This window comes from Octopus bimaculoides, chromosome 3 (genome assembly GCF_046866305.1).
Source record: "Octopus bimaculoides isolate indiv1 chromosome 3, ASM4686630v1, whole genome shotgun sequence".
NCBI classification, from domain to species: domain Eukaryota; kingdom Metazoa; phylum Mollusca; class Cephalopoda; order Octopoda; family Octopodidae; genus Octopus; species Octopus bimaculoides.
This window is the reverse complement of record NC_142930.1, coordinates 122,044,222-122,058,818: the sequence shown is the minus strand read 5'-3', so window position 1 is coordinate 122,058,818 and position 14,597 is coordinate 122,044,222. Positions and strand designations below refer to the sequence as shown.

The 14,597-nt window shown below is 36.1% G+C and overlaps 1 protein-coding gene across 1 annotated transcript; it reads left to right on the top strand.

Annotated features, from left to right (window-relative positions):
• The first annotated feature begins 5,176 nt into the window (after nt 1–5,176).
• Nucleotides 5,177–11,372, top strand: LOC106879912 (U6 snRNA-associated Sm-like protein LSm6). Its single transcript, XM_014929661.3, has 4 exons — nt 5,177–5,315; nt 7,300–7,394; nt 9,252–9,365; nt 11,197–11,372. The coding sequence occupies exons 2-4, from the start codon at nt 7,301–7,303 to the stop codon at nt 11,229–11,231; spliced, it is 243 nt and encodes an 80-aa protein (XP_014785147.1). The 5' UTR covers nt 5,177–5,315; nt 7,300; the 3' UTR covers nt 11,232–11,372.
• The last annotated feature ends 3,225 nt before the right edge of the window (nt 11,373–14,597 follow it).

The following is a 14,597-nucleotide window of genomic DNA, read 5'->3' as shown; positions in this document are numbered from 1 at the left end:
GTTTGAGATGCGATGTCTGAGGGCTATGCTTGGTGTGACACAGATGGACAGGATGAGGAATGAGGAGGTGCGAAGATGAGCAGGGATGAAAGGAAAACTAACAACCAAATTCGATAGACGGATGTTGAGGTGGTTTGGCCACATAGAGAGGATGGATGAAGAGCGGATGGTAAGGAGGGTGATGAAGGCAGAAGTGGTAGGCAGCAGAACCAGAGGCAGACCTCAGTTTGTGTGGATGGATGGATGGATGGAGTGAGGAAATTTTTGGTGGTTACAGGTGTTGGAGTGAGAGAGGCAAGGGAGTTTATAAATGATAGGAAAGCTTGGAAAGTGTTTATGGACAAATGAGTGAATTATGATGCTGCGCAAAGGGGTACAGAACCAGCATGATGCGGAGGGGGTAAACCAGCATATGCTGTCGGGGGCCCCGCTGCTGATATTGGGAGTTGTGTTCTATGCCTTGACCCGAGCATAGAACGGGACTTCCCCGTTTGAGCTGGGAAATGAATGGAAAACCTGATGTGTGTCTTGCTCTGGTTACCCCCTCCTAAAAGAGTGGGGAATAGGCCTGCGTATATGTATATATGTAATTGTTGACAAGTTTAGGGTGAAGTGGTTGAACTATTGGATGACAACAAACTGAGAGATTTGTAGTTCATATTTTATCAGTACTGCCCCATGGTATGGAGGTACATGGCCTTACTGGTTATGGTGTTGCACTCACAATCTTGCAATTTCAGTTTTGATTGCATTGTGTTCATTTAACCCTTTCGTTACCATATTTATTTTGAGATGCTTTGTGATTCTTTCAATTATTTTTGATGGCATTGTGTTCATTTAACCCTTTCATTCAAAGTCTTAGTAAGTAGGAAGGCTGTCAAATCACAAACCCCTTCAGGCAGATGGCCCTGCTTGATCTGTAGAAAGGGCATGGGTAGAAAACTCCATACAATGTTCCCAGTGTAATCTATGGACACATAAGATGTGCAACAATATCAAAGGAAGGTTAACCGGGAAGATAGTTTTTGTGTGTGGCAGATACACAGGGGCAATAAACACCGAAAATGTTCAGAAAACAGATTCCATTACATGCCAGGAGGAGAAACTAGAGGTAATAGTTTCTGCTACCTAGGTGACCAAGTCTGTAGTGGGAGGGGGGTTTGCCCTGAGAGTGTAGCAGCTAGAATAAGAATAGCCTGGGCAAAGTTCAGGGAGCTCCTACCTCTGCTGGCAACTAAGGGCCCCTTTTGTCAGGATGAAAGGTAGACTGTATGATGCATGTGTGTGAACTGCCATGCTACACTGGTTCACATGGCGGAGACATAGCCCACCCCTCCTACGTTATTTAATTATTTATTTATTTTTACGGAAACCCACGTTTTCGGCGATGGAGATTCTGATTCTGAAAAAAAATTGTCAAAAATCGCAACTTCAAAATTTCAATCCACACCCATTTCTTCATTTTTCACTTTTTTCAGAAATCATTTTTTGGCGAAAAACGTAGAAAAATACGGAGATTATTCTGGAAAAAAAATTTTGTAAAATTTCAATTTTAAAAAAAAAAAAAAAAACCTAATTCTACGGCTTTCAAGCAGGCTATCCTTGAAAGCTGCGATTTTTTTTGCCCTTTTTTTTTTTTTTTTTTTTTTTTTTTTTTTCAGAATCGGAATTTCCGTAGCTGAAAATGTGGATTTCTGTAAAAAAAAATTTTTTTAATTATGGTGGGGAGGGGTTGGGTTACGTCTCCACCATGCGTGCCGACATTGCTATCAAAATTGTCCTACTTACAAAACAAATTGAAAACGAACTAAAGCAGACAGCATAAAAAAAAAAAGCCTACAGAAAAGTTCATTCAATCTATTTGTTTAGAGCAATTCATCAGCAGCAACAACGACAGTAGAAGCAACATACTAACCTCGTTGAACTCAGGCGCGTCCATCGCTTCACTGCTGGTACTGCATATTGTCTCCACCCTTTAGTTATCACACCTACTACCATGGCAACTGAAGCTGAACATACTCATCCTCATCTACTACTACTAGAAAGAAGCTATCACTCTTTCCTTCTTCATCTCGATCCATCAGTACATCTACTAACATTACAGCCCCACCAAATTACTCGGGGACAACTTCCCTAAAAAGACAATTGCCACACATTCCACCCGCACGAATAAAATAGAATCACCAAATTTGCCACTATTTCTACGTGAGAGAATAAGCTTACAACATGACTATCCCTTTGTCTACCTCCCAGGAGCTAGGCGCTCGGTTAAGTAGCCTACTCCTAACCAATACCGTACCACTACCAAAAACAACATCGTTACATATCCGCTCTCCATTAAGTTCAACCTCATCAAACCTGCTGTCTATCTCAACAGCACAAAGACCAACCGTTACAGTAACACCAACCTTTGTTATACCATTGCTGTTCTGATTCTTTCACACTCAGAGGAAAAAAGCAACGATCGCAACTATATTTGGTTGTGCAACTATAACTAGAGTGACACCAGCTGCCAACCATTCTCTAACCAAGAGAACTCTGTTTTAAGTCATACAGAATCTGACAAAAGTAATCCAGAAAAGCCTTCTCAGACTGTACTGTTAGCTGCACTGGCCCATCAATGTGAATGATACAAGGGCTTTGGAACAACACAAAGAAACAGCTACATTATCAGCGGAGTGGCTACGTGTGCAGACGGGCACATAGCAGGCATTTTCCTTGCAATTAATCACTGCATGTTGGTACGTATTGTATAGTCTTCACATTGGCAGTAAATAATATGGTGTATCTGGAACAACAGATCTGTTGATCATAATCTACGTCTGGTTTATTCAAATATCGATCTGCTCCATCAGAGCTGTCCCAGTGCAATATAAAAACAGCAATGTTCCATCACTCGTTATATTGATGTCATAAGAGGTGGCCTTTCGTCTGTCTTTACATTCTGAGTTCGAATTCCGCGCCAAGGTCGACTTTGCCTTTCATCCTCTCATTCCAAACATTAAGGGCTGAATTGCCAAACTACACCCAATCCCTTTCTGAACCCCCAATCTGCACTGAATCTAACCTCAGTTGTCACTTAGGCACTGAGGCGAAAAATAAAGACTTTACCCTCAGTAGCACAGACGGCACAGACCGAAGAAAGGGAAGTTGCTATTTTCCTCCACGATTTCCTTACCACAAGGGACTTATTTTCCAATGGCTACTGCGAATCAGTGCTTTCAGGAGAAAAGAGATGCCTGAGATGGCCTATAGACCATCTCAAGCATCTCTTCTCTCCTTACTAGAATACTTCTATAAAATGAAACTCTTCATCCAACAATGCAATTTAGTAACAAGAAAACAGCCACAAAATGTCAGGTGATTTCCCCCTGTACTCCGACTAATCATATGGGAGATGCTGTCGTGTAATCGCGTAATTTGAACGGAAATTTCCGTGCAGTTTCCCACCAAAATACGGTCATACATGTACACACAAGAGACAACCAACACTGATGTTTGAGAGAAGGTTGACGAATGCAGAGGATTCTTGATAAGCTATGACCTCGGGTAAAAAAGAATTTCCTCGTCTACAACGCACACATAAGTTTCCCCGCTTCTCGCCAACACGAAGATACAGCGATCTTACACCTAACCAAATAACTGTGCACAGATATATTCCTGGCTTAACATTCTTGACGTTTAATATCCATACCTTTATGTAAATAAATGTGACCCATTGGAAACTTAATATGGTGACTTGCTTTTTATATGGGGAAACAACGCGGAACTTCAACAAGTATCTATGACCCATCAAACCATTTTATACACAAATAAACTCCTTCATTAATAGATTTCGGCAACTTAAATTGCCCATATTAGCAAAGCAACCTTTTTTCTACACAGAAATCACTCGTCAACATAATCTCCATCACATGTGATTTATTTTCAATCTTTGAAATGCATTCTCGATTCCTCTTTGAAAAAATTCACGTGTGCACTGTTGTGTCCAGTTTTACCTCATCTGTTATAAAATCGATGTCGCAGAAGACTTTCCTTCATTGAACCGAACTAAGTTGAAGTTGGAAGGCACCAAATCTGGGCTGTACAGTGGATGGGGAACAACCGACCAGCCCAATTTGCTAATTGCCTGATTTGTTGTCAAAGATGTGTGGTCACGCATTGTTACACATTACATGCTCAAAACATAGATCTAGAATAATAAAAAAAAAGCATAAGAAAAAAGTCACAATGATTGGGGATCGGTACTAACACAATTTCTTTCAGAATCGTAATCAACGATGCTTGAAATATCTAAAGAAATTACGATTTTTGGAGACCTAGGTAATTTCCGACTCCATTCTATATCAATACTCTGCATTTGGGGTGATGATTTGAAATACCATATAAAGTGTGCTTTTCTGATAAAAAGACAATTTTAGACTCACTGTGAAAAGCAAAAAATGACTACATTACTCGTTTTTATTTCTGTTATCAGAAAAAGTGAGGTCAAACTGATCACTTTCAAGATTTTTTTGTTTTTTGTCTTTTGAGGGTGGAACTTTCAGAGAAAGAATGCCTTCACTTCTGTCTGCGAAGAAATAAGTAACTTAGAGCTACTTATAGTGAATATTTGTTTATGAAAGAATTCTAATTGATACAGAAATCGTAGGGAAGAGTCAGTTCGTTTATTTTGAATCTAATTACACAGGGATACGTTGTTGGCACTCCGTCGCTTACGACGTCGAAGGTTCCAGTTGATCCGATCAACGGAACAGCCTGCTCGTGAAACTAACGTGCAAGTGGCTGAGCACTCCACAGACACGTGTACCCTTAACGTAGTTCTCGGGGATATTCAGCGTGACACAGTGTGGCAAGGCTGACCCTTTGAACTACAGGCACAACAGGGATACGTAAAGAGGAAATAACTCTCAACAATAACCGGTGAAGTAACGAACATACAAATCGGATAATGTAATAGCTGAAACGAAAGACTCTGACGAGAAACCTAAACGGGAATTAAATATATTTTAATAAATAAAGAATTATTTAATAAACTAATTTTATTTGTCAAAATAGTTTACAATAATTTCAAAATTAAAAAAGATTTTCAATAATAATAAAAATTAATTGCATTTATAAATAACGTTATAATTATGATTTTATTTTAAGCGAAACGAAAGTTAATCCTTCTCACATTTTGCATTTTGTAAGTCCAGAACTTCAACCCGGTAACTTTCGAGTTTGAGATTAATTGTATCATTTCGACTTGTCTTTTGTTTGTTTGTACTCAACGTGATATCTATTATCTATAGTTTACAGTTTTAATACAGGAGGTAAGTAGAGATATTCTAATTTCATCATTAGCATGTCTATTTATGATCAATAGTCTTTAGAAATGTGATATTAGAATCGTGTATGAGCGAGCGGTTAAATTCACGAGGCTGTGATTAATAGTTTTGTTTTCTAAAAGTACCTTAGTGTTTACTCTTTTACTTGTTTCAGTCATTTGACTGTGGCCATGCTGGAGTACTTGTTTATTTTTTCTCTTTTGGCGAAAGCAAAAAGCAATTATTTATTTATCCGGAAAATAACGATGTTTACAATGTTGAATATTTTGTAATTTGACAAATGAGGAAAATGTATGAGCTTAATCTAAACCATGGGTCGGCTAAGTGATCCATATTTGGTCCTTGGAGAACTATGTTACAGCTAAGGGGGTCGATAAACATTAGAAACGACTTTGAGCACTAAGGGGGCTGAATTATCAGCGAACTGGATATGGAAGAGCGCGGTAATTTAAGGCGAAATGTTACTGGTTTTAGCCAAGTATCAATGCAATAACTAGTATTCCCCAAATACATTTCTACTATAGCCTCGGGAAGACTAAAGCCTTGTGAGTGGATTTGGTAGACGGAAACTGAAAGAAGCCCGTCGTATATATGTATGTGTGTGTATATGTTTGCGTGTCTGTGTTTGTCCCCCCAACATCGCTTGACAACCGATGCTGGTGTGTTTACGTCCCCGTAAATTAGCGGTTCGGAAAAAAGAGACCGATAGAATAAGTACTAGGCTTACAAAGAATAAGTCCTGGGGTCGATTTGCTCGACTGAAGGTGGTGCTCCAGCATGGCCACAGTCAAATGACTGAAACAAGTAAAAGAGTATTAAACATTTTGACTTATTGAAAAAGTTGAAAGACGTAACGGAAATTTTTTGGAAAAATGAATAAGTAAATGAGTGGAAACTTTACCAGTGAGTGTGTTAAATAATGAGGCACTAAAAGAGAATGACTCCCCAGAAACAATAAAATATAATATGACTTAATTTTTTATTGTTCGTTATCAATTTCATTATGTATTTTCATTAAATTTCTTTAAATATTTCTTAGTAAAAAGCGGTAATGACACAAAATAAAGGAATTAGTTTTTTTTATGAATTATACTTTTTAAATTTTATTTCAGAAATTTATATAAGTGTCAATAAGTTATGGACGATTCCACGAAGTTTGCCGACACCTGATGTAAACAGACACATGTTTTTTATGTTGCTTATTCAGGCAATTTATACTTGCTCCCGTCATTTAGTTTTTTCAATCGAAATATATTTAACTACTTGACGTGGAGAACTAACCTAGCGAAATTAAATACTGACTGGCATTCTATCATATCTGCCAATGTGTCGCCTTGATCTGACATCCGATATGTTGTGACAATTATGCCTTCTTCAAGGACGATCGATGGTGGATGTGAAGTCACTTCACTCAAGAATTGAGAGCGAGTCGTTTAATTTTTTCTCTGCAGATGACGACTTCAAACAGATACACTCAAGAAAAATAAGAGTGTAATTGAGTTTGAGTTCTCCCATGAAATTAAGTTATCTGCAACAGGCAAGCGCACTACCTACAAATCCTTAGGACATCAGTTTTATTAAGGAGTGTGGGCTGTCATGGCCTAGTGGTTAATGAATAAGCTTATGGGTTAAATTCCTGGACCTGGCAGCACATTGTGTCTTCCAGTAAAGTACTTCATTTTATGTTGCTCCAGTTTACAAAGCTGAAACTAAACACCAGTTGAGTGCTGATGCAGTTCTCTCTCTTCCTCCAGTTGTCATGGCTTTGACATTCTGAGGATGTTTGTCTTGTGACTACAGAGGCACCTAAAACAATTATTAAAAACACAGTACATGCTACCAAGTCATACTTGTAAGTAATGGCTATGATATTTTGGGGGCCTCAAAAATAATTGCCAATGTTGATAGGATTTTTATAGCAGTCTGGATATTTAATATTTTAATTTTTTTAATATGTGTTTATTTTCAGAATGTCTGGTCGAAAGCAAACACCAAGTGATTTTTTAAAGCAAATTATTGGGCGTCCTGTAGTGGTAAAATTGAACTCTGGTGTGGATTATCGAGGTTTGTAAAAAGATTCCTATATAGATTTATTATTATACTGAATTCATTTATTTAATCTTTTTGTTGTAATAACTGCCTTAATGAAACTCATTAGCTTATAAATGCTTAAAATTGTGAATAAGAAATTTGTGATGAAATTTCAACATTTTAATCAAAATTTATATAAATATAGAATCTAAAACTAGGAGACAGACAGACCTGATGTTGACCTGGAATAGAGAGGGCATTTTATTGAAGAGGTTGCAAGTATTGATGAAAGGTTTTTGACAAACCTAACTGATTGATTAATCAATCAACCAATTAGTTAATTGGTTAAATAGTCAACTAATTATGAATAATAAAGAAATGAAATAGAACCACTGTGTATGTTTATTATTGGCACAATGACCCTCCCAAGATACAACAAAATATTTCTAGATTTGATCTAAAATAATTTTGGTTTATACCCTAGAGAGAACATGGATCTCTTTTTAAGAGGTTATAGCCCCAAACTTGTTTTAGAGGAAGGAAGGTATGGTTGTTGTGCCTTTATAAATAAGGAATAATGGCAACTGTAAAGTTAAAGACAAGATACAATGGCTGTAAAATCAGTGCTGAACTCCACATTGCTCAGATCTTACTGCTGTTATTATGTATCTCTGAGTAAGGTACCTAATTCTGCTTTTATCATTTTGCTTTGTGGAATAAAAAAAAATTAGCTCCATTTCATGCAGCTCAGTGAAGGGGTCAGGAGTAAAGAGAGTAAGCATGAAACTGTTTAGTCAAACAAATGAAATAAATATCTAAGACAATAAAAGAAAAGTAAACGAATGCATTTGTATATCTTTTTGTGTAAGATTACCATCATCTAATGAGAACTCTTTGATACTAGTGAACAAATTAAGGAGATAGGCGTAGGAGTGGCTGTGTGGTAAGTAGCTTGCTTACGAACCACATGGTTTTAGTTTCAGTCCTACTGCATGGCACCTTGGGCAAGTGTCTTCTACTATAGCCTCAGGTCGACCAAAGCCTTGTTAGTGGATTTGATAGACAGAAACTGAAAGAAGCCTGTCGTATCATCATCATCATCATTGTTTAACGTCCGCTTTCCATGCTAGCATGGATTGGACAATTTGACTGAGGACTGGTGAACCAGATGGCTACACCAGGCTCCAATCTGATTTGGCAGAGTTTCTACAGCTGGATGCCCTTCCTGACGCCAACCACTCCGAGAGTGTAGTGGGTGCTTTTATGTGCCACCAGCACGAAGGCCAGTCAGGCGGTACTGGCAACGGCCACGCTCAAAATGGTGTATTTTAGGCAGGCGGTACTGGCAACGGCCAACATCACATAATCATCTCGTATATATGTGTATATATATATGTATGTGTTTGTCCCTCCACCATTGCTTGACAACCGATGCTGGTGTGTTTACGTCCCCGTAACTTAGCGGGGAGACCGATAGAATAAGTACTAGGCTTACAAAGAATAAGTCCTGGGGTCGATTTGCTCGACTAAAGGCGGTGCTCCAGCATGGCCACAGTCAAATGACTGAAATAAGTAAAAGAGAAGAAACAATTCTTTAGTCTTGCTGGAAACAAGACAACTGCTCTTTTATTGGTGTTAAATTAGAATGCATCTAGTACAGACTATAAAACAAAATGTACAAGTGAGAATGTGGTTCTTGGCCTATTGAAGAGAGGGCACAATAATTATAAGTTGACTTGGAACATGACAGCCTGTTAACAAGGAGAGGCAAACATAAAAATGAAGGTGGTGCTGATAATGTCTCTAGCAAAATTTACATTATTTTTAATTTTATTTTATTTGCCCACATGTAGAATTTATCATCACAAAGGTATGTAATTATTATTTCAGGTGTTTTGGCTTGTCTAGATGGCTACATGAATATCGCTCTGGAGCAGACAGAGGAATATGTAAATGGTCAACTGAAGAACAGATACGGTGATGCTTTCATCCGTGGAAATAATGGTACAGTCAGTTATTTTATTTTGTTGTTATTTAACCACAAGTCAGTTCAATTCTGATTGGGCAGGCCTATGGTCAAAAGTAAGGGGTAGGATGTAATTTTAGACAGATTTGGTTGTTGTTTCTAAGAGGTTAAATGGCCTAATAGTCTTCCCTCATTTGCTCAAATCATAGCTCTCAAGCAGAAGAGCAAGATTAAAGACATCGTGGTCATCATCATTTAACGTCTGCTTTCCATGCTAGCATGGGTTGGATGATTTGAGTGAGGACTGGTGAACCAGAAGGCTGCACCAGGCTCCAATCTGATCTGGCAGAGTTTCTTCAGCTGGATACCCTTCCTAACGCCAACCACTCTGAGAGTGTAGTGGGTGCTTTTACATGCCACCGGCACAAGGGCCAGTCAGGCAGTACTGGCAACGGCCATGCTCAAATGGTGTTTTTTTACATGCCACCTGCACAGGAGTCAGTCCAGCGGCACTGGCAACGACCTCACTCGAATGTTTTGTTCACATGCCACCGCCATAAGTGCCAGTAAGGCAATGCTGATAATGATCATGCTCAAATGGGGCTTTTTACGTGCCACCGGCACGGAAGCGTGACAGCTGCTATGGCAATGATCGCGCTCGGATGGTGCTATGGATTTAATAAATGGTTTGGTTCAAAATTCTAAGAACATTACCTGATACAACAGACATTGGATAATATAATGGCCAAAATGTTGACACTATAAGAACAATGATGAGGACTCTTGTCCAAATATATATTAATGCATAAGAACAATTTGTCTTGGTTCTGCTTTGTTATTTACACTAAATATAGTGGTAATAATCTTTTCTACTATAGGCACAAGGCCGAGAATTTGGGGAGAGGAGTTAATCAATTATGTTGACCCCAGTGCATAACTGGTACTTATTTCATTGACCTCCAAAAGGATGAAAGGCAAGGTAGACGTTAGCAGAATTTGAACTGAGAATGTAAAGACATGAAATGAATACAGTGGTACTAATGAAATACCCATGAAAAATAAACAAACAAACAAACTGGTTTCTTTTCATAAATAATTCATTTTTTAAAATTTTGATTTGTTAGTAAATACCTTGTTTATTGGGACTGCGTGTATCTATGATGCTGTTAAGTGGTTTTTGTTTGGAAGGGCATCCAGCCATAGAATCTTGCCAAATCAAGCAATGGAATCCAACTTAGCCCTCCCTCTGGCTTGTCTGATTCTGTCAAACTATCCAACTCATGCCAGCATGGAACACAGATATTAAACAATGACGATGGCTTTATGCCTATAGTAGAAAGGATTATTACCACTATATTTAGTGTTAATAACAAGGTAGAACCAAGACAAATTGTTCTTATGCATTAATATATACAATTCTTTATTGCCCACAAAGGGCTAAACATAGAAGGGACAAACAAATGGATTAAGTCGATTACATCGACTCCAGTGTGTAATTGGTACTTATTTAATCGACCCCGAAAGGATGAAAGGCAAAGTTGACCTCGGCGGAATTTGAACTCTGAACGTAGCAGCAGACGAAATACCGATAAGCATTTCGCCCGGCGTGCTAACGGTTCTGCCAGCTCGCCACCTTATGCATTAATATATATTTGGACAAGAGTCCTCATCATTGTTCTTATAGTCTCAACATTTTGGCCATTATATTATCCAATGCCTGTTGTATCAGGTAATGTTCTTAGAATTAGTAGGATTTCTGCAATGCCTGCAGACTTTCTTCTGATGAATATATTGCCATATTTCTCCTGGTTGATTTTCAGTATTAATCTAAATGTTTTTTGCTTCCGTTTTCTTTTCTTATATTTGCAGTTCTGTACATAAGCACTCAAAAACGGCGAATATGAAAGAATCAGGAAGTTAGCCTCTATTAAAAGAAAAAAAAAATTCTTTTTTTTACAACTGTCAATATTGTCATTATTTTTCATTCATGGAGGAGATACTGTAGGGAAAATTACCATACATATCTGAGTCAGATGATTATGAAGAAGAAAAAGAACGAGGAGGAGGAGGAAGAAAAGAGAAAATGTCTCAAATATATGGATATTTATTTCTAATTGAGATTTTAGTGAAGGAAATACTGTGCTACATGTTATAATAATAATAATAATAATAATAATAATAACAATGCATCAATTTCATTTGGTGTTTTTCTGTTGCTAAATAGCAAACTTTCTTTTGACTGCTTACAAACCATACACATAGTTTTTTTTAATTAAGTCCTCATTTGGATTTTTAAAAAATAACAAACACCAAAACAGGGAATGGTTCACTTATTTTAATAAATTATGGATCAGCATCAGCAGGTTGGTACATTAACCACAGAGTATAACAGCAATGTGATAAAGAAGGAAAAATTATATTCTTACATAAAGTTATGTAAGAATATAATTCTTCATTGTTTGTCTGGTTGCCACACACACACATATATATATATAATCGTCCAACCAATGCCAGCATGGAATATGGACTTTAAATGATCATGACCTATCTATCTATCTATTTCAATTAGAGGTTATGTTAGCCTCATGAAGGGATAGTGTCATCCAAGGAAATACTGGTTCAATACCTAATATTTTGGGAGGAATTGATTTCCTTAAATAGGTATGTATATAAACTGAAGTTTATAATCATATAAAAGAAGAAGAAAATGGAGATTGTGAAGTTAATAAGAATTTATTATCAATAATAAATTGATTATTATCCCTTACAGCTGTTTCAATTATACAATGTGAATTGATTGAATATTAAGTTCATATTTCTGAACTTAATCTCTTCAGAGGGGAAAAAAATATACTCTTAGATGTTTTGTATGTTTGTTTATAGATTTGACTGCTGTGATGAATCTATAAATGACATACAAAACATCTAAGGGTATATTTTTTTTCCCCTCTGAAGAGATTATGCTCAGAAATATGACCTTAATATTCAATTAATTCACTACGTATAATTGAAACAGCTGTAAGGGATAATGATCGATTTGTTGTCGATAATAAACTCTTATTAACTTCACAATCTCCATTTCCTTCTCCCTTTATCTATATATCTATCTATCTCTATATATATATTTTATATATATACCGCAGTAAATATAATGATGAAGTAAATATATAAATTTATATAAATGAGGATAAGATCACCTCATTTATATATATGTATTATATATATATATATATTGACTTTATATCTGCTTTTCTACGCAAGCAGTGAACTTTCACATGTCTCATTTTTGCAACACCTCTCCTCTCAGAAACACACTTCTCTCATCATCCAACTCCTTGGTTTGCTTCTTTGATAGGAACCTTCCACCACCAACACATTGTACCCTCAGCCACTAGATTTGCATCATCCATTCACACTACACACCAATCCCTGAAAAATATAATTAGCTACCACCACCTCTAAAACCTAATTACATTCCTTCTTCGTTTGCACTCAGTTTAACTTGCCAACAGATCACACTCAGCTCATTATTCCCCAATATCATCTGATACTCTGTATTCACAGCTCATGTCTCAATTCTGAAGTGAACCACACTTCTTATACATGCTTTATTAAGTCTTCCCTCTTTTAATTTGCTTTTAGTGGATGGAGTGTCAAGCTTTTTTCTTTACTTTACAAAAGAGAGTTCTAGTTAATCTTACCCTATTTAACTCATTCCATGCAGATATTAGATATTAACTTACTCAGTTCATGAATTGTTTAAATCACTTAGATAGGATCAGTACATATCTGTCATATATATATATATATATATATATATATATATATATACACACACACACACACATACATACACACACACATGTGTCTATATATACATGCATATAAAGAAATATAATTGGAATCCTTCAAAATACATTTAAGAATTGAATTGTAATTCCTGATTCATATATATATATATATATATATATATATATATATATATATAATTTAGCTAGGTGTTAAATAACTACCTAAGGGATATTAAATATCCGAAGAATTTACTGTTTTTTTTTATCTGTGTCAATAACAATGTTATGAACTATGGCTCTTAACAAATAGGTAAACAAATAAAATAAACATGGTTTATCAATATATAAATATAAATTAGAAATGGAAACCAAAACAATAAATTGAACAATTGTTCAATTTGTTTTGGTTTATATAAATGAGAAAAGGAAGAAAATAGAAAAAAATTGATGTACGGACATTCAAAGGCATTCAAATTCAATATATATATGGATTATTAAAAATAAGGATTACTCTGAAGTAGCAATAGCATTACCTTTAATTCTATAATTATATACTGCCTTTTAAGACCTACACATGTTTCTGTTGCACTGATTAGTAATCATTGCAGTTGCATCCCTACTATAAAACAGTGCAGTCTCTTCAGGGTCTTAACTTGATAGCCTTATGTATGGCTATTATATATATATATACACACACACACGTGTGTGTGTGTACGTATATGTGTATTTGTGTGTATGTATATAATTGAAAGCAAAAAAAAAAAAATACAGAGATCTCTAATGAGAAATTTAAATTGTTGTTTCTAATTTTCAATACAAAAAGAGATTATTTAATATTGTTTAAAAACTGTCAAACCATACATAAACATAAGCATAAAATTATTTCTATGTCATAGTTTTGGCAGTTCCTGAGCTGTTTTATTTAATTGGTTTAGCAAAAATAAAACATTTTATTTCTTTATGTAAAGATATGAAAGAAAAACTGTTTGCAAGTCTCCGTAACTCCATTTTCCTTTTTCTTTCTTTTGTAATAAAATTCAAAATATTTGAAATAATTTGTGATTTTAAATCTCTTTCCTTACCTATCATCTTATTCTTACATTTTTGTTTTGAGTTTGTTCACAGCTACAGTACTGGAAAGTTTTGTATTTTGTTACCAATTTAACATAGTCCAACCACCAAAACAAAAAACAAAAAAAAATGCGGTTTAGCTAGGCTAGTTTGCTTGGTTGACACATTGAGTTGTCTGCTCCTGTATCACAAACACTGGAACTAGAAAACTCAAAATGTTATCAGTCATTCAGTTAATGATTATCAGTATCATCGTCTTGGTTGTGGCTGCTTGATGGAGAAGAAGAAGAAAACCAGTGTTCTGTAGGGTTCTAATGTTTCAAACAGGACCCATCTTATAGAGAACAAAAAAAAAAATTAATGAATTGCCCTGAGAGAAATGTTAGAATTCACATCTCCCTCACGATA

Bases quoted from the DNA above. Each gene is read 5' to 3' on its own strand.
- LOC106879912 (XM_014929661.3), top strand. From the start codon at position 7,301: ATGTCTGGTCGAAAGCAAACACCAAGTGATTTTTTAAAGCAAATTATT. The intron at 7,395-9,251 runs GTTTGTAAAAAG...TTATTATTTCAG, and splicing joins CTCTGGTGTGGATTATCGAG to GTGTTTTGGCTTGTCTAGAT. The intron at 9,366-11,196 runs GTACAGTCAGTT...TTATATTTGCAG, and splicing joins TTTCATCCGTGGAAATAATG to TTCTGTACATAAGCACTCAA.